The sequence below is a fragment of the Sarcophilus harrisii genome, chromosome 2, assembly GCF_902635505.1.
Source record: "Sarcophilus harrisii chromosome 2, mSarHar1.11, whole genome shotgun sequence".
Lineage (NCBI taxonomy): Eukaryota > Metazoa > Chordata > Mammalia > Dasyuromorphia > Dasyuridae > Sarcophilus > Sarcophilus harrisii.
The window spans coordinates 301,726,001-301,742,422 of NC_045427.1; the positions used below are offsets into that span (position 1 = coordinate 301,726,001).

The following is a 16,422-nucleotide window of genomic DNA, read 5'->3' on the forward strand; positions in this document are numbered from 1 at the left end:
CCAACCCACCCAGGCAAAGTGTGTCAGCAGGAAACATGTCATCTCCCTAGGGTGGAGGAGAAAAAAACATCTTTGGGGAGACAGGGAAGAGGGGAGCATGTAACTGGCGGGAAGGTGGGGCCCAGGAAGAAGGAATTGGGGTGCCAGGGATCCCCATAACAAGAGGAAGGGGGAGACTTTAGGGACTTCTGCAGGGACCCTGTCCCCTCCCAAGTCTAAGACTTGGGATATCTACTGTGATATCTACTGAGACAGGACACCTAGGAATGCTGGCTGGTCAGACAGAACCTGTGAGAGAGGCTGGCAAAAGGAGGGACGGGATAATGAAGACAAGGCGTCCCTAAACAGACAGCCTGGATTCAGTGTCCTTTAACAATGTCAAATTCCCTTGCATGAAGAGAGCTGGAGCAGCACAACCCAGCTGGAGGAAAGGCCTGATTTCCCCTCTGACCAGTCCCATTTGCAGGCCCTCAGAGATGCGGGCTGCATTCTCGCCTAGCTTGAAGGAATCCTCTATTTTCAAATGCCTTCCTCCCTGTTTTTCGCAGCCCCTCTTCTGGAAACAAAGCAGCAAAGACTAGTGGAAAAGGGTTAATCTCTTTTTTCCCTTCCCTCGCTCTCTCTCTCCCTCACTCTCTCTCTCCTTCACACCCACCCCTACTGTGCTGCCACATGTGAGCAGAGACACAATTTACACTGTTATTAAAGTGATTTATTTAGTTTTAATTTGGGGGTGAAATTGGTTCTGCTGGAAACAGAAGGCTGACAGGCTTGGCAGGAGGCAGAGCAGTTCGTGGGCAGGCGCTGCGCCAATCCCCTCCCCTCTGCCTGTGACCCCTTGTTCCTAACCCCATCTTCCTGACCTACATCCAGCCCTAAGTCTTCTCCTCCCCTCTCTTTCTCTTTCCCAAACCATCTCAGTTTAGGCAAACTTACCCTAGAAAAAGAAAGGTCAGAGGGCCAATCCAGCTTCCCTCTCGATCTGGATCTCTCAAATTTCAGAAGCAACAAGTTTAACTGTCTCATACACCCCAAATCTCTCCAGGCCACAAAGACACCATTATCTCAAGACCATCTCTGTGAGGACCTGAAGTGCAAAGGCCGGCCTCAGACAGTCCTAGCCCTCCCCACTCCACACCCTGTTCCAGGCCCTGCCACGAGCCTCTGGTCCGTACCTCTTTGCCCAGGTCCTCCCGAATCACCTGCTGGATCTCCTGCATGCTGCTTTGTGGGGCATGGCTGTGCAGGACCTTCAAGGTACTTGTATATTCCTCAGGCAGCAGATAATCCAGGGCCCCGAGGTGCTGGCCCACCTTGATGAAGGTGCCTCTGTTGGCACAGCAGAGCTCTCGGAGGCGCTCAGCTGAGCGACGGTGGACCTGCCAGGAGACGAGCCCAAGTTAAAGACCACAGAGTATAGGCTTCTGACGTTATTTCTATGGCATAGTAGAAAGAGTTCTAGATTCTAGTCAGTCAGTCAGTCAGTCAACAAGCATTTATATATTAAGCACTTCCTGTGTGCTGGCCACTAGTATCGGGGTACTACAATCCAAATCTAAGATCAGTCACTTGCTACTGTCTGACTGTGGCCTTAAATTCTCTGGGCTTCAGTTTCTTCAAATAAAATTGGGAGGGTGGGGTTGGAATACTAGATCTAAACCTATGATCTTACAAGATATTTTCCTCTGCTATGAGTAGAGGTCTAAATAGCAATAGCCCTCAAAGGAGAGATATGAGCATTCCCATATTTCTTTGGGTTCTCTGTCCTGAGAACTCTGGCTCTTCCGTCCTTATTCCTGGATGCTCAAAATCTAATGTCTGACCTATAATTGGTTCCTTCCGTAGTCTCATATTCAGATTTCCCACATCAAAATGTAACTGCCAAGAGCCAAGGTGACAACTAGCTAATTTGATAAAGCAATTACTCCTAGTTTATTAATAGCTACTAATGAGCTGATTTTTAGATAAACAACAGGGCCATCTGATAACCAAAGGAATGATGCCAATGGTGGAAATTTCAAGTATTAAATTAGTGGTAGACCAGGCAGTTATTTGGGGGAAATGATTTTTTCAGCTCCCCTTTAACATATCATACTGATTTTCATTCTGTTTACTACTCGGATTGGCTATATGTATTTGATTTCCGTACCACGTACCTGTAACCAACTAAGGTTTTCAAAGCTTTATAATTATATCTTGCTGTTGAAGAACTAAGAAATAAGTCAACATACATATATATAAATATAGAATACAAGAGATCACTGGAGTGTTATGGAGGGGACTATTAGTCCCTTATACAAATAACCTCAACCCCAAAATTACATATTGAGTATCAACTCAACTATGTACAAGGCACTATACTGAGAATTATGGAGGATAAAAAGAGATGTAAGACACAGTTTTTGCTCCTAAAGAGCTTACAATCTATGGCATAGAAGGAAGAAGGGGGAAAGAGTCACAATCTATGAAACAAATAATTCTGTTCAGTGATTTCAGTCATGTCTGACTCTTTGTGACCCTTTTTGGAGTTTTCTTGGCAAAGATACTGGAGTGCTTTTGTCATTTCCTTTTCCAGCTCATTTTACAGATGAAAACTGAGGCAAACAGGGTTAAATGTCCAGGGTCACATAGCTAGTTAGTGTCTAAGGACAGATCTGAACTCAGGAAGATGAGTCTTCCTGACTTCAGGCCTGAAACTCTATCCACTGCACCACCTGTGAAACAAATAATATAAAATTTTAATACCAGCTCAAGACAATCAAAGAGATATTTCACAGAAGCATATATTTAATGTTAAATGAGAGAGAGAGATAAACATGTTAAGAGTTTGAAAGCAAGAAAGATCACCTCACATTGCAGCAGTCAAGAAAGTCCTTCATGGAGGAGGTCTTTCCATATCTCTTCAAAGGGAACAATTACATAGGATATCCTAGTAATATGCAAGCTCCTTGAGGGTATCTATTAGATTTATAAGACCAGTACCTAGCAGAGTGACCCATGCTTTGTAAATGCTTGTGAAAGTGACTATACTGTGGTCCAAAGAATGACCATGCCTTTCTATATTTGGATGTCAAATCAGTTATGGCTCAATTCCACAAGGGCAGGTCTAAAGTTGGAGTCACTGTTGTTCATCCTTCGTTTTCAGAGGACCAAGGACATCATGGAAATATCTTGGCTTGCACATGAACTGGATTTTAAATGAGGCAGAGGTGCACAGAGTTGTCAGCCTCACTTTTTCTTCCAGTCATCAAAGTCCAGCGGCAAGACAATGTGTGAAGACTTCCTCAGGCAGAACAGGCAGATGGGAAGCTGGCAGTCACTAAAACTGCCTATAAGGCAGTCAACAAAAAAGGAATGAATCGTTAACTGATTGGTTTAGAAATGGAAAGGACATAGTCTCTCATTTCACGGATGAAGAAATTGAAACTCGGATCAAATAAGTTAATATCTGCAAAATCTGCAAAAAGGGAAGAATTTATGGGTAAAGATCTAAAAAATATTATGAAATGCAAAACATAATTTTCATTATATTAAATTAGAAAGGTTTTGCACAAACAAAAGCAATGCACCTAGGATTAGAAGGGAAGCAGAAAACAAGAGGAAAAAATTTATAGTCAGTGTTTCTGATAAAGTCCTCATTTCTAAAATATATAGAGAATTGAGTAAACCTTAGAAGAATATAAACCATTCCCCAATTGATAAATGGTCAAAGGATATGAAAAGACAATTTTCAGATGAAGAAATTAAAGTCATTTCTTGTCATATGAAAAAATGCTCTAAGTCACTATTGATTAGAGAAATGAAAATTAAGACAACTCTGAAGTACTACTTCAAACCTCTCAGATTGCTAAGAAGACAGGAAAAGATAATAACGAATGTTAGAGGGGATGTAAGGAAAACTAGGACACTAATGTATTGTTGAAGTTGTGAAATGATTGAACCATTCTGTTGAGTAATTTGGAACTATGTCCAAAGGACTATAAAACAGTCTAAACCTTTTGATCCAGCAGTGTCTCTACTGGGTTTGTATCCCAAAGAGATCATAAAAGAGGTAAAAGAACATACATATGCAAAAATGTTTGCGGCAGCCCTGTCTGTAGTGGCAATGAACTGGAAAGTTAAGGGCTGCCCATCAGTTGGGGAATGGTTGAATAAGTTGTGGTATATGAAGAGAATGGAATATTATTGTTCTATAAGAAATGATGAGCAGGCTGATTTCAGAAATGCCTAGAAACACTTATAAAACTGATGCTAAGTGATGTGAGCAAAACCAAGAAAGCGTTATACACAATAACAACAAATCATGTGATGATTAACTGTGATGAACTTGGCTCTTGTCAAAAATGCAGTGATTCAAAGTAATTCCAATAGACTTGTGATGGAAAGTGCTGTCCCCATCTAGAAAGATAACTATGGAGAGTGAATGTAGATCAAAGCATAGTATTTTCACCTATTTTTGTTGATGCTGGTTGTTTGCTTGTGTTTTTCCTCATTTGTCCCCTTTTGATCAGATTTTTCTTAAGCAGCATGATGAATATGGGAATATGTTTAGAAGAATAGCACATGTTTTACCTATATTGGATAGCTTGCCATCTTAAGGACGGGGGAGAGGGGAAAAGAGGGAGAAAAATTTGAAACACAGGTCTTGCAAAGGTGAATGTTGAAAACTACCTTTGCGTGTATTTGGAAAAACAAAATACTATTAAAAATAAAAATTAAAAAAAGATAATAGCTGTAAATATTGGAACAAAGGTTGTTTGTATAGTTACAAATGAGATATTTGTAAATGGCTAAGTATAGTGTCTGACTCATAAAGAATACTTAATAAATTCTCCATTCCCTTCCTTCCTTATAATTAGCAAATAAGCTGCAGAGGCAGAATTTAAAGCCAGGGTCTTTAACTCTAAAAACTCTTCTCTTCCCACTGTACCACTGTACCCCATTGTCCCTATCTACTACCCTATACCTTAGAACCCAAAGTACCCAAAGGGGGTAATATGGCTGGGAAGAAAAAGGTTAGGCCTTTAATCAATAGTTGCAAAACAGAATTCAAGGTTGAGAATTTGTGTTATATCCTGTAAGCAAGTGTGGACTTTTAAAATTCCCTCTCTGGCTCAGCCTACCTTTCCGGACCATAATGTACTCTATAGATGCGCTTGTCTCTCAGATATACCATCCCACCCTCTCTCTCCATGTCTGTGCACAGGCTATCCCCCACATGCCTAAATGCACTCCCTCCCAAGCCCAGCCTCTCGGAATCCCTTGCTCCTTCCCAAGTTCAACTCAACTACCAATTCCTGACCAAGACCCTTGCTGAGCCTCACAATAGCTCTCCCCAACCCCGCTGGATTTATTAGATGGGCACGGGTTGTTTATCGAGAATAAAGATGGCTTTGTTTTTGTCTTTGCATACCCGGTACCTAATCCAGGAGTCATTTAATAAATGCCTGATAGTGCAGCAGCATCCCAAGCCAACTAAGGTTCTCAACACTTAGGGAGGGAAAGAAAATCATCCTTCTCTAGTCAGCTGAGAGAAGAAGGAGAAAGCCCACTCTTCACACCTGCACCTGGCCGGGCCTCGCAGCACACAAATTCAGGCCATCACAGGTAAACAACTTTTATGCAGCTCAGATAAATGTTCCCGACACTGCGGCCCTGGCGGAGGAGAAATGCGCCATTGCCAGCCCAGAGGAAAAGCAGAGCCCCGGGGAGGGGCCCTCAGAAGCCCCTTCTCTGGGAGAGGAAGCGTTGTGGTTCCTTCCAGCAGGAAGGTCAGCACAGAGACCCAGAACCAAGGCACTCCCAAGGGACACACATCTCCCCGGCCGTTTGAAAGGTAAGAGAGGCAGCGTGGAATAGGAGGAAGGCGCCAGGCTCAACCAGAGCAAATGCCTTCCCTGGAGCCCGTCACCCTGATGGAATCATAAGCGCATTTGGCAAGAGAGAAAAACAACATGCCTGAGGGCCACAAGGGAGGTGTGAATGAAGCGGGGATAAGGGCTGGTGAGAAGGCAGAACTGCTCTGCCCATGACCCTTGTTACTCAAGGTGTCCAAACCCCTCCGGAGTCCTACTCACAAAAGTTAAAAGAAAGGAGACGACCTGGACTGGTCTCCCCTTCCTTGCTTACCACAGGACAGTTCCTGAGTGGGACTGACAAGGTAATAGTGGTCTCTGAAATACAGAAACACTCTCGGATTACACTCCCCCAAGACCCTTAGTTGTATCTGACTCCCATATGGCTCAGAATAGTAGCTATCAGAGTAAGGACCTTTGAAGATAAACACATTTCACTGAATTCTTTCAAAGCATATATGAAAATAAAAGATGTTGAAAGAAAAAAAAAAGAAAGTAGAACACACCTTCCTCCTTACCTCATCCACCCCGGAAAAGGAGAGGGGAGAAAGCTGAGACTTGTAAGTGATTGTAAGCTGAGGTTAGGTTCTGATTGCTTAGCTGTAACCCAAAGGATGTGAACACTGACCTTAACCTAATGATGTCCACATGAGGGGCTACATTTAAACCCACACACTATCCAATGTCTGGCCCAGTCTGGCCCATAGACATGGAGACAGGATGGAATGGGATATTTGAAAGACAAGCCAGATTGATAATGGCAAGGGTTTCATTCTCATAAAACTAGCAACCGTGAAAGCAGGTAACTGTGGCTGTAGCATGAATGAATGAACAAAACAAAGCATTTATTAAGTGCTTACTATGTACAAAACACATATTTATGCTATCGATAAAAAAATACCATAGTCCTTGCCCTCAAGGATCTCACATTCTAATTCTTCTCTATTAGAGAATTCAAGTAAGGTGGAGAAGTCTCATGATCTTTAAGGTATAATAGCAAAGTAGATGTTAATGCCTCTTTAGTGTTTTTTCCATTCATGGCACGGTGGATAGAGCACCTGGGCTAAAGTCAGGAAGACTTTTGAGTTCCTTTCTTCCTTTTGACAGTGCTAAAGTGACAAGAACTTTCTTTTCTGGGTCGTGAGTATCTTGCCTACAGGAGCCGTGGCCAGGCCGCATCTCTACAGGGGACTGCTTCCCAGGCTGATGGCTGAGGGCACTGGGCTAGAAGCATTGTTATTCCTAATAAGAGGCAAATTTTTCCCCAGTTTAAATGGAACCCAGTCAATAATCTAAAACCAACTTCTCAACGTGCATTTTCACACTGCATGCCACCAAAAACAAGAATTTTGTTTAGACCCAAAGTTCAGAAATTGCAAAGAAGCAAACCCGTTTAGGTTTGATATAAGGAAAAATTGCTCAATAATGAGAGTTATTCAAAAATGGAATGGACTTCCTCAAGAGGCAGTGAACTCCCCCTCACTGGAGGTCTTTAACTCAAGGCTGCATAGCCACTTGTTGGAGATGGTGTAAAGGGGATTTTTTTTCAGTATTGAACTAGCTGACTTTTGAAGGCCTGTCTAGCTGAGATTCTGAGAAGTACTGAGCACTGGGTGTATACATGGCACTATCTATTTAGTCTGTTTATTAGGATAATCATTCAGTCAATCAAGGAAGCTTTACTGACACCCACAATAAGACATACTTCCTGCCTATAGTCTAGTAGGGGAAATATTTGAAAAGAAAACCAACACACAAAAGTTAAGTGGCAAGTGAGTTAATACAATCCAGAGGGCAGAAAAGAACTGGCATGGTCAGGGAATTACAGGGTCAGATTCAGAGCTAAAAGGGGATCATGGGGAAGGTAGGAATAATTAGGTAACTTAACCAGGGATTCAGAGTTGGGATTCAAATCCAGGGCGCCTGATTCCAAATCCAGTACATTTCTAAAAAAAACAACACACAAACATACGCCAAAGTCTTCAACTGAAGATTAGTACTGAAAGCTCTTCAGAGAAATCGGCGTTCTCATCCCCTCCCTGTGTTTTGTCCTGTCCATCTACTGCAGAATGCAATCACAACAGGCAGATTACATGTATAATTATTATGTTCTGCCCTACACCTAGCAAATTGTTGGTACTCAATAGCTATTATTACATGAACTCACTCCTACCATCCACCCACTCGAGTTCTCTCCCCCCAGCTCACTCCTCAGCAACCACCCAGTTCACCAGCCCGCCTTGAAACCTACCTTCAGCCTTTTGCTTGGTCAGCCTCTGTCTGGGTGGAAGACGCTACTGGCGTGGGCACCCACAGCCTGCCCCAGACCGGGGCCAGCCTAAGTCTCTCTGCTGGTGTCCATCCTTCCATCCTTCCCCATCCACCTGGCACACAAACCACCGGTACTGCCTCCCTGCCTCTGCTCCATCTTCATTTTACTCGGAGCTCGATAATTTGCCTTATGATTATCTCTCATTACCAACGACCTTGCTGTAATGAGTTTTAATCTGCCTCGTATTAATTAAAAACATTTTCATTAGCCAGCTTGGTTTGGAGGGTAAATATCTAACAGAATGAGCTCAGTGGGCTGGAGAAAGAGTGTTGCTCCTATCCCATTGCTAAATATCTAAAAAGGAGACACCCAAGTCTGAGGAAGAGAGCAATAACAGTCAACCGGGGAAAAATACTCACTGAAACTAGTTGTGGAGAAACTAGGTCCATAGGTTTTTCCAGCTATGTCTCCATCAAAAAGGACAATGAGCTGGCTTAATTTAGATATCAAAAACCCATTTTCCTTCATCTCCCCTTTAATGGAAAAGTCTACATTGGATGTTCCACTGCTGAGACTTCAATATTGAGCCAACAGCAATATTTACCACAAACAATCCTTATCTTCCCAATCCCCACAGGAAGGACAAAACTATGATGCCAGAATGTGTTTTTCATCACAAATTTTAATTCAACACTTTCCCTTCTCTGCTTCTGGAGAGAAGGTGACCTTAGGAGCCCTTTCCTAACTATCAGACCATGTCCTGAACTGCCATTTGGGGAACTCAAAGTTGAACTATTTTATAACTTGAATTTTAGGATCTCAGAGCGGATCTAATCAAATTCCCTTATTGTTACAGATGAGGAAACTGAGACCCACGGAGGTTAAGTAATTTGTTCAAGGTCAAAGAAGTAGAAAGTAGAAAGCTAAGATTCAAATTGAGGTCCTCTGATTCCACTCACCATTTTGTCATTCCTGTAAGAGCAGTATGTATCAGATCTACACATAAGTAAGATGAATATGGCAGCTCATCATTGGGGAATGGCTGAATATGTTAGGACAGGTGATCTTGTACAGGTCTCCCTTACTCCCCATTCACTTGCATGTCACACATCACCTCCCTGATATCATGGTCTTCTTCAAGAATGAAGGACAAACAACAATCTCTAAGTAAAGCTGGCCCACAAACTGGAATTGATCAATTGGAAGATTCCTTCCTTCTTTCCTTTCTCCCTTCCTTTCCTCCTCCCCCCCCCCTTCTTTCCTCCTTCTCTCTCTTTCCTTCCCTCCCTCTCTTCTTTCCTTTCTCCCTTCCTTTTCTCCTCCCCCTTTCTTTCCTCCTCTTTCTTTCCTTCTCTCCCTCTCTTCTTTCCTCTCTCCCTCCCTTCCTTCTTTCCTCTTCTCTCCTTCCTTCCTTCTTCCCTCCCTCTCTTTTCCTTTCTCCCTTTCTTCCTTCTTTCCTCTCCTTCCTTCTCTCCCCTTCCTTCCTTTTTCCTTCCTTCCCTCCCTCTTTCCTCTCTCTCTCTCTTTCTTCCTTCTTTCCTCTCCTTTCTTCTCTCCCCTTCCTTCCTTTTTCCTTCCTTCCCTCCCTCTTCCCTTTCCTCTCTCTCTTTCTTCCTTCTTTCCTCCCTCTCTCTTCCCTTCCTCCCACCCTCTTTTTTCCCCTCTTTTCCTCCCTCTGTCCACATAGGGCATCATACCCTTACCTACAGATATTCTTATAAGCATTTTTTTCTTTTACACCTCTGAATTCTCTCAAGACATATTGGGGTTTACTAGTTAAATTTCTTAAGGACCAGATCTTAAACCAAAACCAATCTGATTCTAACTGGCCACCAATAGGTCCTAGGCCAAGCCCCATTTGGTCATTGTTTGGGACCCAATTGACTTAGGATGACTGTAAATAGCAGCCATTTCTGCTTTGGCCAGAAATCCTGAGGGTTTTCCCCTCCTGGATTCATTCATTTATTTATTTAGATTTTTTTTGGACTAGGTGAAAGAAGAGATTCTTTGCCCCAATTACTACTTATCCTTAATCACTGAATGGGTACAGTCTCTTGAAGACCTTAGCTTAAAAAGGCCGGAGCCATCTCTAGTTATCTTAATCTATATCTTGCCACTGGACTTAGATGACTCTGGAGGAGATAGTGAGGTAGGTGACCTTGCCCAGCCCTCCCTCACTCAAATCCTATTAATTTGCATGACATGGCAGCACGCCCCTGATGTCAGGGTCCTCTTCCAGAACAAAGGACAAACAACAACAATAAAAACAACAATATGAATATAATATATTATTATTCTATAAGAAATGATGAAAAAGCCTTCAGAAAAGCCTGGAAAGACTAACATGAATTGATACTAAATGAAGTAAGCAGAACCAGGAGAACAGTGCATACAATAATAATAAGATTATGTGATGATCAACTGTGATAAACTTAGCTCTTCTCAACAATGAAGTGATTCAAGACAATTCCAATAGACTTGGGCTGGAAAGTGTCATCTGCATCCACAGAGAGAACTGTGAAGACTGAATGTGAATCAAAGCTTAGTATTTTCACCTTTTGTTGTTGTTTGTTTGTTTTTTTGGTTTTTTCTCCTTTCTTGTGTTTTTTTCTCTTTTGATCTGATTTTTCTTGTGTAGCATATCCACTATGAAAATATGTTTAGAAAAACTGCACATGTTTAACCTATTTCAGGTTGTTTGCTATCTTGGGGAAGGAGGAATGGGAGAAGAGGGAGAAAAATTTGGTACACAAGGTTTTGCCAGGATGAACATTGTGAAAGCTATCTTTTATGCATTTGGAAAAATAAAATACTATTACTTTTTTAAAAAAAGAAAAAGAAAAGAAAACAATAAAATAGCACAAGATTAGTTTTAAAAAAGAAAGAAAGAAAAGAAATTTGTTTGAAATATGATTCTGCTTCTAGGGGAACATTTTCTTCAATATAAATATGTGCATTGTTAGAATGTCATCTACAAGAAGACTTGAAAATAATAAAAGCTTTGTCCAGAAAAATAACAAAAACAAAGGACTGACTGAAAAAAGCAAGCTTCTCTTCTTATATTTAAAACAATTACACCAACAAATGCTGCTTCACTCAACTAATTCCAGGGCCTGTTGTTACTGTTGTTCAGTCGTTTTCAATCATGCATGATTTTTTTGTCACCTCATTTAGGATTTTTTTTGGCAAACATTGGAATAGTTTGCCATTTTCTTTGCCAGCTCATTTTATAGATGAGGAAACTGAGGCAAAGTTAAGTGACTTGCCCAGAGTTACAAAGCTAGTAAGTGCACAAACCTGGATTTAAATTCAGGAAGACAAATTTTCTTGATTCCAGGTCTAACACTCCATTCACTTTGCCATCTAGCTAGCTAGCTGTCCAATCCTAGGGCCTAGGAACTATCAATTAACACAATAGGGTGCAATAAAAATTAGTTAAGCAGCTATCTAGAAGAAATGAAGCAAAAGTTTAAAGAAGGAAATACCAGTTCTGGAGGTAAGATTTAAAAAGAAAAGAAATGGCAAACTTTAACTGAGTAAGGGACTTTCAGAAAACTTTGTTGAGATAGCAAGAAATATTAGGGGAAAAATGTAAAATATCTGATACAGAAAACAGATCAAAGAACAGATAATTTAAGAATGACTGGACTTCATGAAAACAATGTTTTTTGTTTTTTTTTTTTAAAGCCTGGCTACTTTCTTTCAAGAAATTATAAATAAATATTACCAAGATTTATTAGAACTAGAGGGCATATACAGAATTCACCAATAACCTCCTCAAAAGACTACAAAAAAGTCCCTCAGGAATGTCATATTTAAAATCCAGAATTTTCACATCAAAGAAAAAAAAAAAAAACTAGAAGGATACAGAAAGAAGTAGGTCGGGTATCAAGAAATTACAGTCAGGATCACAAAAGACCTGGCAGTTCCTAATGTAAAGCTGAGGAAACTATGGAATACAATAAGACCAAAAAAAATGTAATTTCTACCAAAAATACTTTAACCTTCAAAGATGAGTATAATCCTACAAAGGAAAGAAATGGACCTTTAGTAGAATAGGAGACTTTCAAGCATTTCTGATGAAAAGACTTAGATCTGAGTAGGAAATCTGAAATACAGATAAAAGAATACAGAGAAACCTATAATAGTAAATTTATATGAGAGATTAGAAGGAGCTGTATAATGAGGTAGTGCTAACATTAAAATGGAGGGGGGGAGGCAGGAAGAAAGAAACATCTATCTCTGCAGAACCTTAATATCTCCAAAGAGTAATAAGGGAGATAAATTGAAAAAGCAGAATTCCTAGGGGTGAAGTGGTGATGTTCTGAAGGTTTGAAATAGGGAAAGAAAAAGGCTAAAGAGGGAACAAAGGAGGAAGAATATATGGAACTTGCTCTTTCTATTATTTGGAGTATATGAGAGGAAGTGTATATGAGAATAAGAGAGGGTTTGGAGAAGAGATACATTAGATGAATTTGACTCTTACCCAAAATAGTCAAAATGGATTAGATGTACAAAGATACAGCTTTTTATAGCTATAATATCAAACACATCAGGAGAGCAAGTGGTATAGGAAAAGGGAATAGTCACAAGCAAAAAGAAACTTCCTGATCTGGAAGCTGGATTTAAAAAGGCAGAGAAAGGGAAGAAAAGAATTGGAACTTAAGGAGATGATGGTTGAATAAATTGTGGTAATGCTTCATTGCTCCATAAGAAATGCCAAAAGACAATTTGAGAGAATCATGAAGTGATCAGAATGAAATGAGCACAAACAGGAGAACAATTTATAAAAGGGCAGCAAAATTATAAACAAAAATAACTCTGAAAGACTTTAGAACTCTGATCAAAGCAATGACCAATCACACCACCTGTGATGAAGTATGTTAACTACCTCCTGACAAAGAGGTCATCCCTTGAGTCCACTGTCTCAAAAGTGCAGAAAGAGGTAAACATTTTAGGGCATGATCACTATGTGGATTTATTTTGTTTGACTATTATTAATTTTTCACTCCAAGTTTCTTCTTAGTTTTCAAATTGGGAAAGGTACACACACACACACACACACACACACACACACACACATACATACACACACATATTCAGATTTTTCCTCACAGTGACTATCATGAATGGGTTATAATTATATTATTTTCCCCTCTCAAACCCATCCCTCTTTTTTGAACTTCTTTACTTCCACAGAGGGTAACTCTCACTTTTTAAGTCCTCGGTGTTCCAACCTCATTTTTATCCTGGACTCCTTAGTCTGTACTTCTTTATTCAAAGTTAGAAATGGTCTCTTAATTGCAAATTATGATGATTTTTTCTCAGTCTTCACCTGCTTAATTTCCCGCAGCTATTGGCACTGACCATTCTATCCCCTTAGATCTTTATAGCCTCCTCTCTGGTTTATTGTGACACTGTTCTTTCTCTCTTGGTTCTTCTACTACTTCTCTGACCACTCCTTCTCAATCTCTTCTGCTGAAATATATCTATATCATGCTCTTCAACAATGAATATTCCCCACAGGATCTGTCCTGGGACCTCTTTTTCTCTTTATAATTTCTCTTAGTGAACTCACATATTCCCATGGATAATTACCTTTATATAGATAGCTCCCAAATATACATTTTCAGCCATATTCTCTCTCTTGAATCTCAGCCCCACATTAAAAACTTCCTATTAAACATTTTGAACCAGATGTTCCATAAGTTAACTTAAATGTCCAAGAGAATACAAATTATTTTTCCCTTCAAACCTGTCAATCTTCCAAATGTCCTTATTACTGTCAAGAGTACTACCATCTTTCCAGTGACCCAGATTTGAAACCTTGGTGCCATCCTTGACTCTTCATTCTTCCTAATCCTACATATCCATCAGTTGCTAAATGTTGTCATTTACATCTCCACAACATCTCTCAAATATATACCCATCTCTATATCACATCACTCACAACCAAATTTAGGACCCTATCACCTGGTCTATTTCAATAGCCTCCCAATCACCCTCTCTCCCTCAAATCTCTCCCATCCAATTGTCCTCCACACAGCTGCCAAACTGACTTATCTATAGTACAGGTCTAATGATTACGTCTCTATTATTAAACTACAATGGCTCCCAATTACCACTAGTGTCAAATATTAACTCTTCTGATTGAAATTTAAAGCTCTTTACAGACTAGCCCTTTCCTATGTTTCAAGTCTTCTATCTACTCAGTAGGTACCTTTTTGTACCTATGTATGTGTGTGTATGTATATGTATATGTTGACTTTCCAATTAAAATGTATGTTCCCTCCTGTATGTGTCAAAATGTTTGTGGCAGCCCTGTTTGTAGTGGCCAGAAACTGGAAAATGAATGGATGCCCATCAATTGGAGAATGGTTGAGTAAATTGTGGTATATGAATGTTATGGAATATTCTTGTTCTGTAAGAAATGACCAGCAGGATGAATACAGAGAGGATTGGCGAGACTTACATGAACTGATGCTGAGTGAAATGAGTAGAACCAGGAGATCATTATATACCTCAACACCGATACTATATGAAAATGTATTCTGATGGAAGTTTATTTTCTTTGACAAAGAGACCTAATTCAGTTTCAATTGATCAATGATGGACAGAAGCAGCTACACCCAAAGAAAGAACACTGGAAAATGAATGTAAACTGTTTGCATTTTTGTTTTTCTTCCTAGGTTATTTCTACCTTCTGAATCCAATTCTCCCTATGCAACAAGAGAACTGTTCGGTTCTGCACACATATATTGTATCTAGGATATACTGCGACATATTTAACATGTATAGGACTGCTTGCCATCTAGAGGAGGAGGTGGAGGGAGAGAGGGGAAAAATCGGAACAGAAGTGAGTGCAAGAGATAATGTTGTAAAAAAATTACCCTGGCATGGGTTCTGTCAATAAAAAGTTATTATAATAAAAATAAAATAAAATAAAATAAAATGTATGTTCCCTGAGGGAAGGATTTATTTTTGTCCCTTGTTATATACTCAGCTCTTAGTATAATAATTGACATATTGTAAGTGCTTAATAATTATTTGATTAATTGATATCCTGTGGGTAGAAAACAGTTATAAAGGGATTGGGGTTGAGGTTAGATAGATAAAACAAGATAATATACAGATACAGATAAATACATGGAAAGACTTGGACTTATGAAGGAAGACACTATCCACTTTCAGAAAAATAGATGACAAAAGGAAATGAGCATTCATTATATGAACATATATGTATGAAAGTCTTATATATATGAATATGAGTATATATATGTATATTTACATATGTGTATAACCATGCTTAAATGTAACCTTTACAGAGATGGAGGAGGAAAGGGGAAAAGAAAGTAAAAAATACAGAACAGAGACGAAAGAAAATCAACAAGGAAGCAAAGAAAAAGTAGGCAGCTTTGAAAACACTGTGTAGTATTTATTATATAGATTTTCTTGAAATAAGAAGTTTATTATTTTATATTGAATCTTCTCTTATGGTCTACTGTGTATATGCAATGCTTTTGTTTTCCATTTCTCATTTTGTATTTAAGTATAAAATAAAGAAAATTTACCAAAAAAAGAAATATATATGTATATGTATATCTATCTACTATCATCCTCATTTTACAAATATGAACATCAAACTTAAGAAAATTGTAGGAACTTGTCCATGGCTACACAGCCAGTAAACATTAAAGGCAATAAGAACTTTCTTTTCTCACTTCAAGACCCACTTGACAATATTGCCTAAAGAAGCAGTAGGGAATCTTGAACTGTATTAGGAGGTTCAAGAGCAGATTATTGTGATGCAGAAGAATCAGAAAAGAAAAAAGATCACTCAACATTTAGAATTAAGAAATAGATGAGATTCTTCCTGGAAAAGAGGGAGCTTAATATTCTGTAGAGTAATAAAAGCTATAGAAGAATTGCACGTTTACTGGACTATTTGCTGTCTAGGGAAGGAGGGAAAAGGGGAAGGAGGTAGACAAATTTGGAACACAGAGTTTTGCAAGGGTGAACACTGAAAATTATCTTTGCAAGTATTTTGGAAAATAAAAAGCTATTATTATTTTTTAAAGAGTAAAAAATATGGAGAAAACTGCCTATTATAGATATTATTAAGCTAGATATCAATTAACTACCACATCATAGAAAGAACAACAGTAAAGACAACTAGAAATCCACAACAAACAAAATCGAATTCCAGAAAAGAGTCCAGTAATAAAGACCACAGTGTGGGAATGTTTATACACAAATGCACAAAGTATAAGCAACAAACAAGGTAAACAAGAAGAC

General features: G+C 39.4%; 1 protein-coding gene across 4 annotated transcripts in view; it reads right to left on the bottom strand.

The window, feature by feature from the left end:
• The window catches only part of ADCK1 (aarF domain containing kinase 1), a 194,331-nt gene that overhangs the window by 99,481 nt on the left and 78,428 nt on the right, over window positions 1–16,422 (bottom strand). For all 4 annotated transcript variants that reach the window (XM_031952434.1, XM_031952433.1, XM_031952437.1 and 1 more), the window contains one exon: window positions 1,176–1,379. In XM_031952434.1, the coding sequence (XP_031808294.1) occupies window positions 1,176–1,379 (204 nt within the window). The remainder of the gene's footprint in view (window positions 1–1,175; window positions 1,380–16,422) is intronic.